At 39.6% G+C, this 22657-nt stretch overlaps 1 protein-coding gene across 2 annotated transcripts in view; it reads right to left on the reverse strand.

The window, feature by feature from the left end:
• The window catches only part of LOC125018359 (contactin-associated protein-like 4), a 64271-nt gene that overhangs the window by 39988 nt on the left and 1626 nt on the right, over positions 1-22657 (reverse strand). For both annotated transcript variants that reach the window (XM_047602173.1, XM_047602172.1), the window contains exons 2-4: positions 12673-12783; positions 7324-7517; positions 2261-2408 (exon numbers count right to left, since the gene is read on the reverse strand). In XM_047602173.1, coding sequence (XP_047458129.1) covers positions 2261-2408; positions 7324-7517; positions 12673-12783 — 453 coding nt within the window. The remainder of the gene's footprint in view (positions 1-2260; positions 2409-7323; positions 7518-12672; positions 12784-22657) is intronic.

A 22657-nucleotide genomic window follows, 5' to 3' on the forward strand; every position in this document is an offset into this window, starting at 1 on the left:
CTCTGGCTTACAGTGTCGCTATTGAAGCATCAAATTAGACATGTCAGCTGAGGTGTGGCAATTATTGCATCCGGTGCATGTGAAACTCTGCAGCTGACAAAGATGCCAACTTCCTCTGAGTCTAATTAAAGCCAATTTATTTGAGTTAAACCAACAAACTTAGACACTTCTAACACTAAAGAATCTACTTATATTTGTGTACAACCTACGTTGCACAATAGTTGTTTTAGATTTAGTTTAGTATTTGTCATTTTATTTTATATAGTTTTATTTTCGTTGTTGTCGTTTTTTTTTATGTGGTTTACTAAATTTTATAAAAGGTCTGTGCAGAACAGTGCAGAAGACATCAGAGGCATCTTATTTCTATCTATATTCATGTAATATGATGAAACCTTCTCAGATGAACAGTAGACAGTGGGGAGTTATACATTGTTCAGATTGCTAGCCCAAAAAAGGGTATTTATAATGGTTGGAGATTTTTTTTACTGATGTTTTTTACAGACTACATTTGGTGGTTTAAATTGTGTTTCCAGTCAGATTTGTACAGATGCGTCTCAGTGAGGATGCTGTGGCTGTTAAAACCAGAATTTAAAGAGACACCCAACACACACTGAGGAGAATCTATGCTGCTGCTAATAGAGAGCTGTGGCGGACAGATGTCAAAAATAAATGGTCTATTGTCTACTAATCCTGGGGAGACTATGTGTGCATGTAAAGACAAAACTGGTAGGAATCTGTTAGAACATAGGTCTTCAACATTTTATTTTTTCTTATACATCGTCCAAGGGATAAATGGAGGACATTATTTTTCAGTCAGCACTTCATTCATTCAGATACAGGAGCTGTCTCAACAGCGCACCTTTTCACACGGAGCGCCACACTAGACCTGTCAACTGAAGACTCCTGTACAAAGAAGGCCCCGCCCCTATCGCTGCTAAGCCAATCATAAGGCCACACGCTGACGCTGTCAGGTTCCCCGCAAATGGCCAGAGCCTATTCAGTTCCCAGGAGAAATCCCGCTGCAATATTAGCAGAAGAGAAGCTAACGGTGCAGCCCACTGCCATATGACTACATTTACATATGTGTAAGTTATAAATTGAATCTGTCAATTATTTTTTTTATCATAGGTTAATAGTCCCTGGGACCTTCTTGTGTGGAGTTTGCATGTTCTCGCTGTGGCTGCGTGGGTTCTCTCCAGTTAGAGACATGCTTGTTAGGTGAACTGGTGATTCTGGTGTGAATGTAAATGGTTGTCTGTCTATCTGTGTTAGTCCTGCAATGGACTTGTCCAGGGTGTACCCCACTTCTCGCCCAAAGACAGCTGGGATCGGCTCCCATGCCAAGAGGAAAAGTTACAGAAAATGAAAAATTAATGCACAGAAAAGTAACAAATGACAAATGTGCTGTTAGATGTGATTTAAGAAACGCATTAGACTGTGTTTCAGTCTGACCAAAATCCAAACGTCTATCCATACTTTCCCTCTCTGTTTTTGATTGAACTGACTATTTCTCACCTGCTGTCTTCAATGACCGATGAGGGGAATAACATTAATAATCTTGTTTCAATGCAATGTTTTGCTGAGAAATCTAGTTCTGCACTTATTTGCACATATTTTTTATTTAGACACATACCTCCCAAGTAAACATTGTTGCTGACCAAGCACCATCATCCCCAGCAGGAGATTGTGGCATTCACAGAAACTGTTTAAGAACAGCTAAAGAAAAAAAAACATGAAAGATAGTCCAAACTGTTGACTCTGTTTCTGAACTCCCCATGCCTCAAACTGATCCACAGAGGCCCCTCCCCTCAACCCACAGCTCCCAAAGACGCCATGACCAACATCTGGTTCCAGACACAAAATACCCCTTCATGGCCTCGCTGTGACGTCACAGCGTTAGTGGGAGATAAAACAGAGGGAAGCTTAATGAAAAAAACTTTCACTGTCAACCTGGAAAATGTAATTTTGCTGTATTTTTGGGGGCAAAACCAAATAAGGAAAAACACTAACTTCAAGTTTATCAGACACCAGCCACTGCCAGTTAGACAATCATCAACGACTCTCTGACAGACCAGACTTTGGCCGGTTTATGTCCTGCTTTGGCTAATTTGCCCATGCAGTGAGTGAGAGTGTAGCGGTCAGTGAATGTAGTCCCATCAGTCAACTTTTTAAAATAACACTCATTGTCTCAAGGAGTGAATAAGCGGTCAGTGAAATCTTTTAAGTCAATGCCATGAGTAAAAAAAAAGGCAAAACTTACTGTAAGGACATCCATATGTCTCCAGCCTGAGTCCAATCCTACCATTGGGATTCCAGTCCAGAGGAATCAGACGGACGTAGCGGGCGATCACAGTGTGCTGGAGCTTGTGCTGGACCACACTGTCTGCATTGCTGTTACCTGGAAAGACCTGAAAATCAAACCAGATCAAAAGTGTTAGTTAAGGTGCTTAGTTTAGTAGTTTTCCATCTGTCTGTCCACCTTTTGATGTGTGAGACACTACAAAGATAACTGTGAACTTTCTCCCACTGGATATTCATTGTAGTGAGGCTTATGACTAAAAAAGTGAACATGGTCTTTTATCTTTTCATTGAAGCTGAATGGCAATCCCCAAGGCATCTATGAGAAGTGATGTTTTTGATTTTCCTCCTAATGAAGGGAATATAGTGGAGATAGGGCCATGTTCCTGGTGAGTGGTTTCTCAATCAGGTAGAAAATTACATTTGTGAAGCTGTGGTTGTAGTTTTTTTATGTATTAAACGCTTTGGTAAACACTTGTCCCGTGGAGAATAACATTAACCCCTGACGTCCCCCAGCACTCTCTGTCTGTATTATTTTAACCTTTCAGCTTCAAGTTGTACCTCAATATTCCTTGTAACACCACGGGTATTTTTGTATGGTTTTACATTTTTAAAGTAAAATGGTATTGTTTAAGTAACTAATAATCAGCAGAACCACAGGTCTAAGTAATATCTTCCAGATGGTAGACATCTACTCATGTCAAAAATAAATGGTCTATTGTCTACTAATCCTGGGAAGACTGTGTGCATGTAAGGGCAAAACTGTCAGGAATCTATTAGAACACAGGTCTTCAACAGGGGGGTCCACGCATTGCAGGGGGGTTGGAAAATCTTTGGTTGATAAGATGGACCGGCGACTTGTCCAGGGTGTACCCCAGTTCTCGCCCAATGACAGCTGGGACAGAATTACAGCTCTAAGTAATGTCTTCCAGATGGTAGACATCTACTCAGTGGAAATACGCCTGAATAAACCACTGAATCCCTATTAGGTACAGTTTGTTGCTCTGTATCTGATCTTTGACCTCTGGATTCCCTATGGATGCAAGATAAGAACACTTCAGAACGGGATCAATACTCCGGACACTAAAATGAATGTCTCTTATTGATCTTATTGAAATTCAGGACCTTAGATTTGATTCCCTCAGGGGAGCGAGAGCTATTGTGGTATTGTGGCCCTAACCTTTTTTGCAAATATACACTTTTGCTTAGCTGCATGCTACTCCGAGTCTTCCTCAGAAACACAGATAAATGTCATTTGTTACACTGTTTCACTTGCTTTGAACAGCCTAGCCTTTGCAAATGTCTTCTGCTGAGAAAACAGAAGACAATGGCAGATAATTTAGTTGAGGAATTGGAGAACTGAAGGAAAACAGGGCACAAGTTTCAGGGTGAGTTTTAAAGCAAAACAAGGAGATAATTTTACTTTATTTGTGCCAGTCGACATTTTTTATTAAACCAGAGCAGATCTTTCACAATATTTGTAAGTTCCCAAACATACACATCATTTAAAAATGGTACAAGGGGACAGTGCACTACTACAAAAAGAAAGGTAATAATAAAAAATAATAATAATAAAAAGCTTAGTAGCCAAAGTAATTTGCCATTTCAGTTACTCATACATTATCAATGTATGTGAGTGAGTGAAATGCCAAACAACTTACATTTTCAATTTATCATCACCTCATTGATTGACACAGATTTGATGTTTCTTTCATCAGGAGGTTTAGCAGCATTACATTTTTCAATTTATTCACAGAAGCCTATTTCACTCTGTTACGTTTGGATTTTCAATAAATACACCAAATTGTCCACCGCAGGCAAGCATGAAAATAACTTTATTATATGATTTGATTTACTTTGCTGGATATAGAGTGTTGCCTGTGTAGATGACAGAACTGTCTACAGCATTCTGAAGGGTCACAGCACAAAGCAGTGTGGTGAGCTTCTTCTTAGGCCTTTCCAGCCATGTCCTTTTATGTATCTGATAAGGACAATTAAGCCCACGAGGAGTCTTATACACAAGACAGTCCATCAGCAATCATGCCAGACCCTCTAATACATGCAAGAATGCACCCAACTTTGGTGATTTTAACAGCCACGTTAAGGACCAATCCAAACTTGTGACCCACCCTAAATGAAGCTCAAAAGTCAGGAAACAAAACGATTACCCCCTCCTCCCCAAGTGACTGCTACCACCAGAAATGGCAATAGATAATCCACTCAAAAGGGAGCTGTTGACGTCACAGTAAAAAGCTCATACTCTCCGATTCCTCCAGAACCCACAAATTCAATGCACTGAACACATAAGGGACCAACCACGAAATGAGAGCCACACCCACAGTGACCACAACTTGTGTGGTACCACAAAACACAAAAATGACTACCCTCACCCAAGTTAGAAGCATTCAGAAACTTAAACTGGATCGACAAGCCCAATTTTTTTTTTTTATTTTACAGCCCTGCTCGAGGGCTGTAACGCTGTAGACAGACTTACACAAGTAATAGGTATAGGCCCTTTTGTTCATGTGTTTTATTCACACTTCCTGGTGTGACTGGTTAGGGTAATTATACCAAGGACATCACATTCACATATCACACATCACATTCACAGGTAAAGATGAGTTCACCTCAGATTTCCTGTAAACTCAAAGAACCACAGCAGATAAATCTGAAACAGCCTTGGCCATACAGCCACAGCCATACCTGATGATGAAACACCAATGAGAAGTAAGAACACCACTTTTACTTTAAATCAGCAAAACTACTCTGGCAGGAAATGTACATATCTTGATTACTATTGATCATTAAAGAGAAGTTAACAGTTTACTCCATAGCTGCTTGTTTTTGGCACATATAGCTCATATCTAAATGTGCATATCTGCAACAGAATCTGCAGCTTCATGTGTCCTATAGGGACATCTATTATGCACACCCATGCACCTTTACCTCTATTAACACTTAAGGATGTTGTATTCCCTGATTAGCAGACTATATATTCCCAGCACCATCTGCTCTCCTACACCTTTGCAGTAGACGAGGAGTGAGAGAGAGGAGAGGAAAGGAAAATTAGAGAAGGAACACTCAGCCTCAGAAACTTTGTCCCCTAAGCTTAAAGGAAAGGGAGGCCCTGGAGGAATTGTGACTGATGAAGCAGCTCAGCAGTCATCCCTGCACCCTGAAATCCGTAATAAACTAGGCTGACTAATATCTGGAGCTTTAGAAGGACTTTAGAGACATGCTGTGGATTTCTCCAGCTTTATGCTGAGTGTGAAATCAACAAGCTCTTAAGCTGCGAGAAAGCTTTTTGTTCTCCCTCAGAAGGAGTCTTAAGCTCACATTAGTTTTGACCTCACTGTGAAGCTTTTACCTTTCATAATCTGTATAATGTAATGCTTTGTCACAGCATCATTGTAACAGGGACACTTTACTTTCTGTTCCGCGTGCTGCGAGATAAATGCTCTGCTTAACTTGTCTAAGGTGTAATGCTGCACGCACAGCAAGTGAAAGAGCCACTGAGTAAATGAGATGCTACTTTTGTTGGATTTTAATAAATTGGAGGGTTTTTTGGCCAGGTGTAGTGGGTAGAGCTTTTCTGAAAGCAAAGTGATTTTTTCAATTAATTGCCCTACTCTTGCAGTGCTATGTTCATAATCTTTTTAGACATCATGGGGTTCAGTTTGCCCATCTGATCATCATTAATAAAGAGAGAAAAGCTAATGATGGCTGGTAATGAACTGGAGTGCAGTGCTGGTACAGACTTGAATGCTGTATATTTTAAGGTATCTCAATCACTATCATAATACTGTTCAGTGCTATCTCGCAGTCAGTGCATTACATGCTTGGAATTCGACTTTCTGAATGTCCCAGTTTACATGCAGTGGAGAAAAGAGAATAATTGACGGGAACATGTCCTCTTCCTCCACACTAGGTGGCGAGCAAGATAATACCAGGTTGACGTCATATACAAGAGTAATTCATGTGCAGACCCCCATTTCAAACAACAAGATGGATAATAGTGCAGCTCTTTTAATCTCGTACGTAATGTGTGCGCTACTCTTGGTGCAGAAAAGATGTGTGCTATCCCTCAGAAAGTTCTTCTCCCGGCTCTATTTACCTTCTTCTTCTGTGACCGGCTTTCTTGGATGTTTTTTTCCAGAGTCATGTGACAGCTCAGCAGTTGTGGTTAAAAGTTTGATCAAGTGTATACATGTCAGAGAAAATGATATCCAGTCACATTATCTGGGTTGATCGGATAAGGAAAACTCTAAGTTGTCCAGTGAAACTGTAAAAATGTACCCAAGACAACATATGTAAATGTTAAACATCAGCCCATCACCAAAGGGCACATTCCCAGCATATTTTGTTTGTTTTGTTGGAGTGGTAGGTCTTTTTCTGTTGTTAGGCCTTTTCTATGGACGACATTTTGACATGTCACAGCAGAATTAAATAAAAAAAGGAATTATTGCTAAATTCCATTTTTGGTGCTTCGATTTCAGATGGCACAGTTGGTTCTGGGTTAAAAACGGCCGTGGAATTGAGTGGGTTTACGGTCCAAAGACATGCACCTTAGTTAAAGTAAATGATGGTTTGTCTGTTGGTTGCCATGGTGCACCCAGCCTCTCACCTCATGCCAGTATGAACAGGCTCTAAAGCACAGGAAATCTCTACGGCTAAGTGGTTTTCAGGATGCTGGATGCCTCGGTTTAAGTGTTGATATCATTATTGTAGTAAGTGGATTCTGGGAGTAAATCGTCAAAATTGAAGCTCCTGACCAAAATGCCATTGAACCTGCTACACAGAGAAGACGAATGGAATTTCAAATCTTTTTCGTTGTTTTTCTCTTGCTCTCGCCCAGCTTTTCTGGAAGTTCAGTTAAAATGTGGATTGGCACGACAAAAAGTGTCCAAAAAAGGCTCATATCATTCATTACAGGTGCAGACTCAGTTTCCTCTCAACACCAGTGACTCTGTCCATCTACCATTTATTACCCACACAGCTGTCACTACAGTTGTATTACACACTCACCCCTATACTGCCTTCCTGTCGATACTGTTTCCAATTGTGTCCCGTGTCGCTGAACATCAGGAGGTAGGCTGTCTGCCAGTCAGAGCTGCCGTAGCGACCTTGAGTAGCAACAGCCGTGATTTGTGTCCTCTCCCCCAGGTCAACTTCCAACCACTGATACCCGTCTGAACTCAGAGGCGACCAACCTCCAGCTCCTGGACAGAGAGAATGGAGAGAGATACTCACCTAAATCACTATATTCAGAGCTGATCTTTGAAAAAGGATGTAAAATTAAGCATAGAGATCTTCATAATCATTTAAACACAACTCATGCATTAACAAGAATAGATAAATAAAAATATTCAGTGGATTATCAAAAGAAGACAAATCTTCCTAAACCTATTATATTTGAGCAGATTTAATGTAAAGGCCTTATTGGACTCAGCCAGAGTGTAATCTGAAGCTTAAGGTATGTTCAATGAGGCATTTGTGGCCAACACTTCACATACTATACATAAGTAATGAGACCAGTTCATTGAGGGTAGTCACTGTACCTGAGTACAGGGCAAAGGCCAATAAAATGAAGAGATGTTCAATAATTAAAACGTATGCACCATTGTAAGAACTGAGCCAAACCAAAGCAAGAACATATTTTAGTACAAACAGATTTTACTGAATTCATTTATTTCCCTGATTTGTTGCAAGTTATCAGTAATTTCCAACAGAAAGCACTTTTTTGCCTTGCACTCAGAAGGATGTGGGTTTGAATCTGCTAAGAACCTTTCTGTGTGAACGCTGCCTGCGTGAGTTTTCGATGAGAGCTCCCGCTTCCTGCACAGTTCAGCGACAAGCCTGTTGGGTAGTTGGTGGTTTTAAAATGGAAATATGAATGTCATTGTGAATGATTGTTGAACCCTGTATTAGCCCTGTGGCGGGCTGGCGGCCTGTCTGCGGTGTACCCCATTTCTGTCCCAATGCCAGTTTTTTACAAGTGTACCAAGAGTGTATCAATATGGGATAGTCCCTGGTTTGTTTTAATACTGTGACATGAGATAACGCTTGTTTTGTCTTTAACTACAATTAACTAAATTGCTTTTGCTGTCTATGTGTAACCACCAGTGCAAATCTGAAAGGAAACTCTCAGAACATGAAAGTGCTTTGCTCTGTTAAGTCTGCCATGCACCCAAACCACTTCCCAGAAACTCATGTGCAGTTCATGAATGAACACGTCGCTTCGAAGCAGCGAACGTACTTGTCACCTCAGCATAACTGGCAAAGCAATCTATCAGTTTATCAGTATACAAACATAATTTCTAGGAGACAGGCTTGTTTATTTTCATCCTGCTATTGGTTTCACGCTGTATTGATTTTTTATTGGTGCCAACAGACTTTGCAATCTGTCCCTAAAGGCGGTAAATATAAAGGTAATGTAAATGAACACGCAGGCATCTTTAACAATCTTTAACAATCTGTTTGCAGATTCCACCAGACCTGCAGCATTTTCTGAGAATCTTTTCATCTTGACCAATGGTTTCCCCTCTTATCCCTGAATCTTCCTTGTACCCTTGCGACATTAGTCCCAGTCACATGGTTTAACAGACTTATTATTATTACGTTATTGGGAAAAAATGACAGCTGTGTTTTTCATTCCATAGTGACAGCTATTGATAATAAACTAATAACTAAATTTCTGATAGTCAGTCATAAGTGAAATCGATTTCCCTCCAGATGTGGGTATTAAGATTACTAGTTACAGCACTGTCAGCAATTAGTGATTTAATGGAAAAATGGAGCATAATCACAGCAATAAAAAAAAAAAACAAGAATCTACTCAGAGAATACTGGTTTGTGTAGAGATATGGCCAATCACATGTCATATCACATCAGGTTAAGCAATTCTTCTTCATCTATATAATACCATGCATTTAATCAGAATTACATGTTTTACTAGATTAAATAATAATCGGTGGGGCAGGCTTTTAATTTGATAAAGGGTAACAATTTGCATGATTATAGCATTATCCATTATTCCAAAAGGAGTCACTTTTGGTAGGGAGCTGAGGCAATTCTGTAGCTGACTGTGTTCAATTCAACTCATAATACCAGCTGTAAATGACATTTTTAATGCTACTATTTAATGCTAATATAACATTTTTATATAAAAAAGTTTGATTGTCAATATGCGCGAGGACAACTTTCAGTAAACCATGCATACTTCTCTTTCACTGTCTATGCACACGTGTAGTGCAATAGGACCAGTACAGAGTGCATGAAAGAATCAAGAATAGCTGGGTGTTTTTTTTTTTTTTAAACAGATCCGTGAGAGGTGTCATGTGAGTCTCTGCTCATTTTGTTCATAAATTAACTCAGAATGCGGAGTCTCCCCAGAGAACGACTGTAGTCTGTGTAGCAGCAGCTGGAGGAGACGCAGATGAGCCAAGGCTGTTGATTTATTCACAGCTTTATTCAGAGAACAGCTGGGATTTTGAAATTAAAACTTTCCGAAATCAATTAAGCATTTTGCTACAAAAGCATTTGTAAAGCGTTCGGAATCCACAAATATGAAGTCTGATAATTTCTGAACAAATGGAGGAGATTTAAGACGACTGTTACTCCCCACAGAAGAACTCCAAAGGCAAGACGCATAATAGTTGGAGAGGTCAAAAATTAACCTATGGTAACCTCTATGCAGGGCATTATGCTAATGTCAATGAATCCACCATCTGGAGAACACTGATAGAACACTGAAGACATCAACCCCTGGCATGCAAGTTATTCTGCAAAAGAATGGTTGAAGAGGAACAAAATGAATGGCCAAGTCAAAGTCCTGAACTTAATCCAGTAGAAATGTTGTGTAAGGACCTGGAGCAAGCAGTGAGAAAACCTACCAACATCTCACCTCTGAAAGTTCTGTACTGAGGCATGAGCTAAATGACTGATCAGCTGATCAGCAGCTGTTGTTGCTGCAGCACTGAGTCACACCAGATACTAAAAAAAACAAGGGCTCGCATACTTTTACAACTCACATTTAAATATATATATATACACACACAAATGATTAGTTTTCTTGAATAAATGAATGCAGAAATAACAAATATTTTGGTTTCATTTCTTTGTTTCAGTTCTCTGTCTTTGTCTAATTTAGGGACAGATGTTGAATAATTTTTATGCAGAAATGTCGAAAATTATGAAAAAAAACAATTAAGCAGCACTGCACTGTAAAATCGAAACCCTAATTCGATTCACACCTAGAAGAGAGAACTAATTGGGCTTTGCAACTTGTGAGATGCAAAGTGGAAAGGTGTTATGGTTAGCGGGAAATGAGTGGTGAAGATTACTAATGAGATGAACCCCCTCAACACAATGAACGGCAACTCAAAGTCCTCTGTTATTGATCTTAGAAGGTCTGGTCGTCCTGGCATCACTATGTGCCATTACATATCTGTCAAATGATTTCCGGCAGAGTACAAAATGTGTATTTTCATTTGAAATCGCTAGTTTCCTTAAACCAGAAGCAACTACTCAGCATCAGTTCCAATCTCGTGTCAGGCTGCTGTGCAAATAACGAACGTAGGTTGTTCCATTTACATGCATTTGATCCTCCGTTAGAAGCAACAGATCCTCCTTTATGCAGATCAAGCTCAAATTGAACAGACAGAGCAGGTAGAAGGAACACCGTGGGTGTGTTTGCTCACAGCTTTTGCCATCAAACACACCAAGAAAACAGCAACCTTGAGCCTGCGTCTCCCGCAGTTTCCCAGGTGGTGAAAATCAATCACATCCTGTTTTCTGTCAAAGACAAAGACATCACAGCGCTTCCATCGGATTTTTCTCTCCGACACAAGTGTACGGTGTGAACCATCCAAACGAATTTAAAGTTTGTACGAGCAAAACGAAAGATGTGTTTCCACAGTGTCCACGTGTCAATTTCCTACCTACCACTTCTGATGTGAAATAAAATATTCACAGAGTTGAGGTTGTTACAGCCAGTTTTATCTGCACAACCTCTGACAGCACTGGAGACAAAAAAAAAAAAAAAAAAAAAAAAAAAAAAAAACTGTGAGAAGGAACAAAGACAATAATTTATTCATTGTAATCTGGTAAATTTTATATGTTGATGCCGGGGAGAATAGCAGAACAGTGGAATAGTTAAAAGATCACATCACGGCCTATCTAAAGTTCATGTCACAGACTTGAGGATATACTTGTTCCTTATAAACACTAACATCATATGACACTAAACTTTAATTTAACTTAATCTACAAACCCTTACATAGGGCAGTATAAATCCCAGGATTCAGAGGATTCAATGAGTTTATTTGCAGGTCTCTACACTAAGGAGTAATTTCTGGGGCTTGATAATGAGGCCAATGCAAAAGTGCAAAAAACTGCAGTCCCTTGAAAGACTGCTTGGGGCTAACTCCAAAACAGTCTCAGATATGTCTGCATTTACAGTAAGTGCACATGTTTTGGTTGCGTATTTATTGTAAATACATACAATACAATAAATATGCAACCAAGACAGTTGCAAAAGACAAAAGACAAGACAAAATGTGCAATAGTCAATTGAGTCTGGCTGCAAAGGTGAGTCTCTCCTGACCTCAGAGTTAAAATTCCCACGACTACAGCAGAACTATTAAACATTTTTACAGTCTGACGCACAAAACTGTTCCCGCCACTATAGTTAATTTACAATTCCAAAAATTGAATCATTTTCAGGATAAATTATATAAAAAAATAAATGAACAAAAATAATCTTACTTTCCATATAATAAATAGTAGGGGGATCAGGCTTCAGTTGTGATTAGAGTCTTAAATATGTAAAAGATTACCAACAAAACTGATTTGATTGCATTAGTTTTTTTTTTATTGTAGTGCCAGGTACTCCATCTGGACACCTTCATCACCAAAACTGCCTCACTGACTTCTATTAAAACCACATATTTTAGCATTTTATTTAGAAGAAAATGAGTGATACTTCACACTTTTACTGTATTCAACCAGATTCAACCATTTTCCCATTGGAGATCGATGCATGAAAGTCTTTCATTTTTGCCAGTTATATTGTGGAGCCTTATGGCTACTACGATTATATCAAGGCTTAGTTATACATGTATAAGCAAGAGGCCTCTTTAAATGAGGTGTAATGGAGGGTTTGTTCGTCTCTATCATTTGTCAGAAGTGAACTAGTGGAGCATCAGTGGGAGGTTATTGTGTTGTTATTGTGGTTTTTAACAGTGCTGAGGTGTGAATGTGCACCTCTAAGAAGAAGAAATACTGCACAATATTAAACCTACAGCGACATTATTGTGGAAAGCAAATTTAGTGACTTTTCAAAAAAAGACAGCCTCTGCATTTACTGTTACTCACCATCTCTCCTGTTCAGCTTAGCAAAGCCGGGCCCATGGCTGCTAGACAACTGTGAGGAGCTTCTGAAGGATGACGGCAGTAGACCGGACACCAGCGGACTGTGACACGCCTCTGAGAATCACAAAAGACAAAAACATATATACATAAAAACCCAAAGGTAGAAATATAAAAACAATTCCAAAAAGTAACACGAATTGTCAGTAAATATTCAAAGACTAATTGTATTTATGCTGAAGCTGAAACATGTCAAATCAATGAAAGAATAAAAGTATAAAACTCCACTTCAGCTTTGAGTCTACAGTGTTAATATTTAGAAGTATTCTGCTTTGAATGCTCCGAGTCAACATCTGTGATTCGTCTCCACATAAAAGCCCATATTGCTGGCAGTAGATACAAGGGAATAACTCTGGGTACTAAAGAGAATGTTTGATTATAACAATCCAGCTAAATGCAATAAAAAGGCCAACTTCACACTTACTGGCCAAAAACAAAGTGTATGCTGAAATAAGTGAAGCTCAAACTCCAAGAAGTGGAGAGAAATGCTGAGGACACACAAATGAATATTTTTATAAAATAAATAAATAACAGAGCTATGAGGCCTTGTATTCCACTGTCTCAAATGTAAATGCCACAGAAGGAAAAGTATTTTGAAAAGTTTAATCAAAAAACATCCAGTTCAAAGAGATGCGCCCTTGTAAAACTAACTGAGTGCAGAATGAGATGGGTAATTTTCCATTTCCAGTTTTGAAATGCAACTATTTGTGTGGAATTAATGACCCAATTTCATTTCACCTGTCTGCTCTACTCAGTGGATGCTTCAAGTTTTGTTGTGAATTGAGCTGGGGTCAATTCCATGGAATGATTCGCTGTTTATTAGCACAAAGTGAGACACCAAAAAATTCAATAAGCACCAAACAATTACAACCGACATACGGACACTCATTCACCGGCCGACCGGCATTCACGGACCGACACTCACCGACACTGGCGTGTGGCTGTGTGAAATGCGTCGGTCGCACAGATTTACTTCCTCTCACACAGGTGCAGGACTAGGCACTACGTGTAGTCTTTACAGTATGCAAATGCAAGTTTTTGGATTGGACCACGCGATTAGCGAGGTGTGTGATCCCAGGTTGTTGGATCTTAGCCTTTAGGACGAATCCTAGATGAAGATTAATCAAGATTACACTGCTGACAAATACACACTAAACACGCAACATGACCTGCAAACACGAATGACGTTCCAGTAGATAACACCAGCTGAGCTCTAATGAATGTGCTCATCGGATTACCAGGAAAGCTGCAGTCTGCTGTGAAACCAACACACAACACTGCAGTTCTGGAAATGATGATAGACCTGATGAGTCGTCTGGGAGGGAGAAACTCTATCGTCACTGTGCCTTTGAGCAAGGTATTTGATCCCCAAACCTCTCCCCAGCGAGGGGGTAGAAAGAATAAAAGCAACAACAAAGAAGAGTCATTAGTACATTGATGGAAGAGCTTGTTGATGGTCCTTGTTTAGCAGCTCATCAAAAGCACATCAATTGTTGGAATGAAAAACAGCTGTCAGCGATATTTACATGAAAGTAAAATTTTGAAAGTGACATTTTTTGTCACAGCGGGACACTATTTTTTTGTTTATCATTTATGCAGACATGTTTCACATCTGAGAAACTACCCTCATTGCACTGAGCCAAACAAATATCAAAAATAGTCAAATGCTGGATTTGCCAGTGGAAGAATTTGCCCAATATTAATAAAGCTGATAACATGCTGAGGGCGTGCGGCGTCTGTATCATCCAGGGGTGGTATATACCAGAGATCAACAACTGTTTTATCCCACTGCCAATGCAGGTGGTGGAGATGTACGGCACGTTATCACGGCTTCATGTGACAGCTTCTGCCTCAAGGAGTGGTTAGAACTTAATCACCTGTTCATCGCTGATAATCAGCGTCCCTTCGATCTGTCTTACTGTATTGATTCCTGAAGCAGTGACTCATGAGTGGATCAGTGCACTAGCTATAAGCACCCTGCCACCACACATATCTCTAAAGGACTTAGTTTGCCTCACTAATATCAAAGCTTAAATAAAGTTTCGTTCATCTGCTCCAGTAACAATGAATGAAGTCCTAAAGACAGTGCGAGCTAGCATCCAAGATTCTTGCCGTGTTAGCTTGAGCTCGGGATAACATGTTTATGAATATGAAGAGAGAAAGAATTTGTCATTTATCTGAGGGACAGAGGAAAAAACCCTGATTTATGTCACTGTTGTGTTGTATTGCTGGGAAAGCGTCCAGTGAAACATTTCCACCAAGTTTGACGTGAGCTCTAAGCATGTGGATGGTTTTCTTGATTTTCTTTCATTCTTACTATCTCGATAAGTTGCAAAAGATTTTATGATCATTACAGACAAAACAATGTGAAAAAACACTAAAATGAAAAATAAGTTGAGATTTGGATGTGAGAGGGATGTTTAAACACCAGCTAGTTATTTTAGGAGAATGCACCAGTATTTTGAGTCTATTCATAATCTGGATCTAGAAGAAGTGTGAGTTGTCTTAGCTATGATGTGCAGATCTGTCTTTGAGTCTCTCACAAGCTGCTGTTCTGAAACTGTACCATGAAATGACTTGAAGAGAAAGAAATCCTCAGTGGTAGCTGCAGGAGCGCTCTCATCTGTCTGTGCCGTCTCTTCCATCTCATTAGCTGAGTCATTAAATTGCTCGTCAGCCACTTTATCTCCCCAGCATCTTAAAAGTTTTCCACTCTGCTTTGTCCTGTGGTGTTCAATGTCAGCTACAGTCTCTAAGAAGCGTGACATTTGGACCGCGCTCGCATTTGCAGCTACTCTGCATCTGAGCTAATTACAGTATTCCTCGTGGCGGCCTGGGGAGTGGGAGGGAACAGATGGACATTTACAGTCTAAAGGAAGGTAGAGAAGACAAAACAGCCACGTAATGGAGCTAAATTATTTCTGAGCGTGCCACATTGGCTCTGTTCATCTTGAATTATATATGTCTGGGACAGCGTTCATCTGCCAGCATCTCCGTGACGAATCTAACAAGCCAGTGACAATAAATGACAGATCAAAAAATATACCGCATCATGTTGGGAAAAGGAGGCGTCAGAGAAGTGGCTCAGAGAGATCAGTGTTTAACCGAAGAGGTGACGGTTCTGTTTTTGGAAAGAAAAAAAAAACATCAAGATGTGTCTGTGCAACTAATGACAGATAAACACTGCACCATCTTCACCACCACTTTAATTAGTGTCATTATGATTATTGTTGTTGTCTTAGTCACACATTCAGTTTCACCTCTTTCTTCATTAACACCAAATTATCTTCTTTCATGTCATCATCATCCTTCCTCCTTTTTCTCCCTACAGATGTCATCTTTATTATCACCATTTTCGCCAACCTCTTATTCAGAAACCGCGCAATCTGCATCATCAGGTTCTTCGTCATCTTAATTCTGCTCATCACCTTTCTCATCTCAATTTGCTTCTTCAACAGCACCTTAAGTTTCTTCATCTTCCTCATTTTATTCACCATTGGTAACATATTTTTTTCTTGTCATAATCTAACGTCATGACCATACTGTCATCTTCATCATTTACATATTGATCTTCTTTTTTTCTTTTTTATAACTCTTCGTTCATAATCTCGTCATTTTTCTTCAGACCTTCTTTTTGTTAATCATCATTCAACAACAAGTTTTTTACTTTTTCTCCTGATCATGATTTTTCTGCTTTATCTTAATTTACTTCATCATTATCGTCATCAGCCTCCATTTTTTTTTTTCCAATTCAATTTCAAATAGTTTTACAGCACAAAGACGCTTGTCTGCTTCTTCTTCTGCTCATTTTACCTTGACAGAGCAATTTACAGCATGTGTCTTCAACAGGGGTTCCATGGAGGTACTGCATTTTTTTAATCTCTGCCCAAAAACATCAACATGAAACCAACATATTTTAGTAAAGTGATAAACGGGGCCAGAAATCCTCATCTTTCAGTCAGCACTTCTTCAGTGATACGCACTATTTCACACAGAGCGCCACACTAGTCAAGACCTGTCAATCTAAGCCTCCTGTACACAATAGGACCCGCCCCTGTCGCTGCTGAGCCAATCACGAGGTGGCATATTACACGCTGACTCGGTCAGTTTTCTCGCAATTGGCCGACATCCCATTCAGTCCCCAGATGAAATCCCAAACGCAGTCTGCTATGTTAATGTCAAGTATGCTTAGGTTTACGACAGTTGGCCACCCTACTGTTGCACATGTTTGAAATAAAAAAAAATATATATATATATATATATTTGCACTTGTGTATTATTTGAAAAGCTTAATATTGAATGCAAAATGATAATAACGATGTTTATTCATAAATAGCATTAAACCAGGTTTAATATAATACTCAATCTCAGTTTGAGGGTTCTTGGCCTGAAAAACGTTGAAGACCCCTGATTTTCAATAACAGTTATTTATCTGTACCATGGTACAGGTGTACCATGTGGTGACAGAGCACTCTAACCTCAGAAGAGTTTGATAAATTTTTGGAACAGCTGCAAGCCATGTAAGGTGGTGAGAGGACCCTGTGATGAATGACTGGGTGTGTTTTTTGTGGAGCCAGTCATTCAGGGGTTTTGGCCTTGAGCAAATATCAGAGCGTCGCAAACTCAGATGAATGGACTGCAGTTTTATCACTTTACTTGTCAGTTTTATCACTTTACTTGTTTCTGGGTTAATAAATCTAGATTGTTGACTGACGGCACCACGCCGTATGCGGCCCTGACTTCATCAGCTCTCATTCATGGCTCCCGTTCTCTAAAAACACATTTTCATAGATGACACTAAAGAAGAAATATGACAGGGGGTTTCTCCTCAGCTTCCTTGCACTTTTCTCACATCCGACATCACAAAGCATCTCATGAATCATTCATCACCATCACGAGCTGTGGGGTTTTTGCAGAAGAGCGCACAACATGTTGGCAATAATTACATTCAGAGGTGTATGTTCCTATCAAGACAGTGAAAAATAGTTAATTATTCTGGTTGAATTGGGTAGCGCAGTGGGAGGAAGCAAGCTCCTGTTCTTAAATACAACACTTATGCTTTGTTTTCATAATTTAAAGCTATTTGATATTGAATTTGATTTGTAATAAACTATATTAGCTCAATCCAGCCCAGCTGACATTTATAGTTTCAGAGTTCAGAGTATGACATGAAACCTCTCGAGTCACATAAAAGCCTTTTTGTTGATTTTTCCAAAATCAACAAGCAAATATCTTCTGAATAATCCCGGTCCTGCTGTACTGAGTATATGTATGGATCAGCGCACAAAGAGATGACAAGTGCAAAGACAAAAACAAGACTGACTCCTAGACATGACATTTGCAAAAGGCAAAATTGTAGCACCTGCAATATTTAGATAGCAAAGTAAGTTCTGGATTACACTCAGAGATAAACTTTTATTTGGAAAAAAGTCCATGTTTGGAAACTGCATTGGACATATTATCAGAGCACTTTTGACATTATGTTACGATTTTGTTGTATAAAAAGGCTACTTAAGAGACTCTCTCTCTGCACATGATGTATTTCCACTTAGCCTGCAGTTAGGGACTTGGTACTCTTTGTAAAGACTGAACGCAGGGTTAGAGCAAACAGACAAACAACCACTCACTCAATTTAAAATCAACAGGTCTTTGTCATATCTTTAGGAAGTGGGAGGAATCTGGCACACCAAGGGAAAATCCACGTAGGCCCAGGGAGAGCAGAGCTCTTTGCAGACTGAAACTCAGAACCTTCTTGCTGTGATTCAACAGTGACACTAAGACAGTGTGTGCATTTCTGAAAGCTTCAACAATCCTGTAGAAGGGTAATGATGTGACAGTTTGTCTCTTTTATATCCAGGCACCGTTCACATCTGTGATAGAGCAGCTAGAGGAGATGGGATTGTCTCTCTTTAGTCACTTGTAGATGAGGTTTGAGCTACCAATCAATAAATTCAATAAAATGACAGCTGTCTTAAATGTGTTCGTTTCATGGAAATTGAGGATGTGTTTTCTCTGTACAACTTAAATGCATTTACTTTTACATAATAAAACTGTCTGGTATTTTTGCATTTGTCTTGTGTTGTTGTGATTTTTTTTTTTTTTTTTGTGGAGGATGGCACAGTGGTGCAGTGTTTAACACTGTGACTAAACAGGAAGAAGGTTCCTGCTCAGCTGTGTGGAGCTGTTTGCTCAGTGACAGGTGGAATAAGCTCCTGACATCTATAGGATTACGGCCACATGTAGAGGCTATTTGGTGTTGCTTTGTTGGCTTTAACTGTGAATGTGAGTTTGTGTTGTTGTCTGTCTCTCTGTGGCAGTGCTGTAATGGACTGGTGGTCTGTCCAGATGGTATTGGGCTGAAAACACCTTTTGTCCATTTCCTGTTGCAATAAGCTCCAGCCGTCAACCAGACAAGGCTTTAGCTATTTACAGTATGAATTCCAGCCATCTAGGATAAAGCCATCGCTCACTTGTCCTATATAGAGAATGAATGAATGATTAGCTTCGTGAAATGCATGACATTAGCTTGACAATACTGAATACAGAAAATAATATAAATATACATACAGCACTGTCCAGTAAATTTGTTTTTTTGGGGGAAGAGAAGTGTTTTTTTCAAAAAAAGAAAAAACATGTGTATTTTCGAAGGTAACACTTTATATGTTTCTATAAAAAAAAGTTAGCTCACTTATTGTGACATGTTTATCAGCTAAAAGGTTCATAATGATATCTCTCTTCGTCTTGTATTTCCATGTGTTTATGGTGGGTGGTGATTTTGGAGCCTTAAAGGCAGAAATGCATGATTGAAAAGGATCGTTTTAAAGCAGTTTTGCAACTCTTCCATGAAGCTGGAAATGAATTCAGCCAGCCAAGTGTTGATGACTAAATGTAAAATGTGTTCACCTACCTGAGCCCACCCGTTATTACTTTGGGTCTGTCTTGAAGTCAATAACTTTGTGCACTGAGACTTAACAACCTGTTCTTGCCCCAGAGGACAACATCTCCAAAGGCAGCCACTTCAGCCTCTTCCACTCTGTCTCTCCGAGCTCCAGGTCTATTCAGAGTCTTGTGTCTTGTTGTGTGTCACCACACAAAGACAGAACTTCTGTTATGTTTGCTGTCTCTTAATCAATAAAAATGTTTTTTTCCATCTGATATTGGAAGCTTCGGCTGTTTTGCTTTGGAAGAATTACAATGTCTGAATTCAAGCAGCAGCCATGGTTTTCTACTGACTCACACTAACTGTCAAGCTAACACAGTTAAATTACAACCCTGTTTGGCTCCTGCGATACACCTGTCAACCTGTACACTTTGGTTGTTTCACTTTGAAGTTTCCTGAAGTCATTAATCTTGAATATGCAAATTAAACCTGTAATAGCCTATCTCCAACATGTATAATGAAGCCAAGGTAAAGAATAGTTTTACATCTTGGACATACACACAAAGGCCTGAAGTAGCATAAATTATAATTATTAACATTATTAAGTCGCTTTGATATTAACATGCAGTCAGAACTAAAATGTAGCTAAATATAACGTATAACAAGATTTAATTATCCTCTCTTACAGGTTCGGGAGGTTTCTGGATTAACGTGAATTTATGATTTTTACAATAATCCTGATGTATGCATGATGCGAATTGATTCAATCCAGGATTGCAATTAAAGCTGTGATAAGATGCTTTACAAGACTGAATCCCCTGCACCATGCACCAAGACCACAGTGGTAAGGAAAAGCTCCCTTTTCATTCCTTCCAGGCAAGAAGATCAATAAAGGCTCAACATCTATGGATTCTCTCTCTCATACCTCTCCTAACGGGGCTAGGAATTGTACTCAGCTTTGACTACCAATGTTTCTTTTCCAATGTTTCATGTACACACTTATCTCCCTCAGAATGTTTCAGCACAGACCAAAAAAGAATCAAATCACCCAAACAAAAGGAGCAAATCACAGGTATCCTATACCCGGAAATCACTTTAACCTGAGTGGTGAATCATTTGTTACGCAAACACACAAGCACACCAACCACATTTTTGGTCACTGTGTGGGATTACACAGACACAGCCGCCCTGCTGTTCTTTTCACCAGCATCACACACTGCTATATGCTTCTTATCAGAGTATGCACATGCTCCACATTCACACTGATAAAGGCACTTTTTCACACACACCGGCTCATATGCAGCCAAACACAGGTTAGGACAGCAGTGGTATTATCTGTCATTAGGCTGCGATTAGAACACACACTTCACTGACTTCATGCGAGCCGAGAGACGAGATAACAATCCCACGGGGGACAGGAGGAAGAGAGAGAGAGAGAGAGATCTTGCACTCCTTTGTATTGCTTTAGTCTTGTGTGAATAGACAGAGCAGCCTAGAAGCAGCAGCTTGAAGTTGGGGGAATATTGTGCAGATAACTTGGGGTGATAAAACATTTTTTGCATATTCAGCTGGTCGTACTGGGTTCACACAATCTGTAAGGGACACATTTGTGAAATTGTGTGCATTTTTAGTAGCTGGATAGCGATCCACAATCAAAAACGAATTTTAGGATATATAATTACCCTTTCATGAGTGTATAATCGTGCTTACAGAAAGATGAGGGTCCTCTTCCATTTCTGTTTCTACAGGACCAAACTAAGCCTCAGAGAGAGCCTTTCACATTTTTCAGGTTTTTAGTATCGTCGCCCATTCTGCTACAAGCTTGGAAGGAAAGGTATAAAAGAAAATTAAATTAGATAAGCCATACTATCAAATTTTATCGTCCCTATTTGTGGTATCAGAAGCATTAGGACATTTGAATATGGTCCAAAGACTCAAACTAAAACATTCATGTTCTAGTTCAAAAGAAAAAAAACCTCATAAGTGCACCAGCAACACTGATATACCACCGATTAGGAAGTCATTGGGCTGAGAGACCCTCCAATAACCAACAGGCAGTTTGATTCCACCTCATCCCCACTCTGCCTAGTCGTCATTTAACCCAGCTTCCTCCCAGTGTGAACTCCATTGGTGTGTGATTGTGAGTAATGTTGGTGGTGTTTGGAGACGCTGTTGGTGCGGACTGGCAGCCACATTTCCATCAGTCTGCCCCAGGGCAGCTGTGACTACTGAGGTAGTTTACCAGCACCAGGGTGTGACTGTGTGAGCGGCTGAAAAATGTATTCAATTGTAAATTTAGATAAGCGCTATATAAAACCAACGCATTTATGACTCTATGATAAATGCTTGGTTAGGATTAGGTACAATAACAGCTTTGTCGGGTATAAGGAAAGATACAACACTGACTAGGCTTGGCTGATTAAATTGAATTATGACCGTAGGCTGTGCACTCATTTAACATTTGCAGTTTACCTTTGGCTGCAGTGTTCCCCTAACACACCAGGTATATCAACTCAATATCTTGGTCCACCTGCACTGCTGAGCTTCTGTCAGCTTCTAGTTCAGTTCTGCTCTTTCCACTTTGCTGTTTTTCCACTTTATTAAAGAGCATTTTTTTAATGCAATCTATCATTCCTTTTCTGAGCTTGATGATCCCAGAGGATTGAACCACTGCTTTGGTGCTTCAGGAACAAAGGACACACAAATTGAATGGAATAAAGTGCACAGTTTTGTACTTTGGATCTTTGAACAACCAGAAATAACCTGAACAGAGTGACTTTTAATAGCCTAAATTGGTCTTGATTTTGAGTTACTTGAAAGCACAGTATGTCACCAAACACACCACTGTACATAGCCCTTAGAATATGGCACATTTATATCCGTGTCTGATTGCAAATAATGCGGTTCATTTCAGTGTGAGGTCGCCTGTCTTTAGCAGGTCACAACCTCCAGGCTCCTCTGTCAAAGTCAGACACACTGTACATGGCCATCAACCACCCACACCTCCACTGCGCTCACTGATCAACATGACATGTCTGTTTTTATTTGTTC

Source organism: Mugil cephalus, chromosome 13 (assembly GCF_022458985.1).
Source record: "Mugil cephalus isolate CIBA_MC_2020 chromosome 13, CIBA_Mcephalus_1.1, whole genome shotgun sequence".
NCBI classification, from domain to species: domain Eukaryota; kingdom Metazoa; phylum Chordata; class Actinopteri; order Mugiliformes; family Mugilidae; genus Mugil; species Mugil cephalus.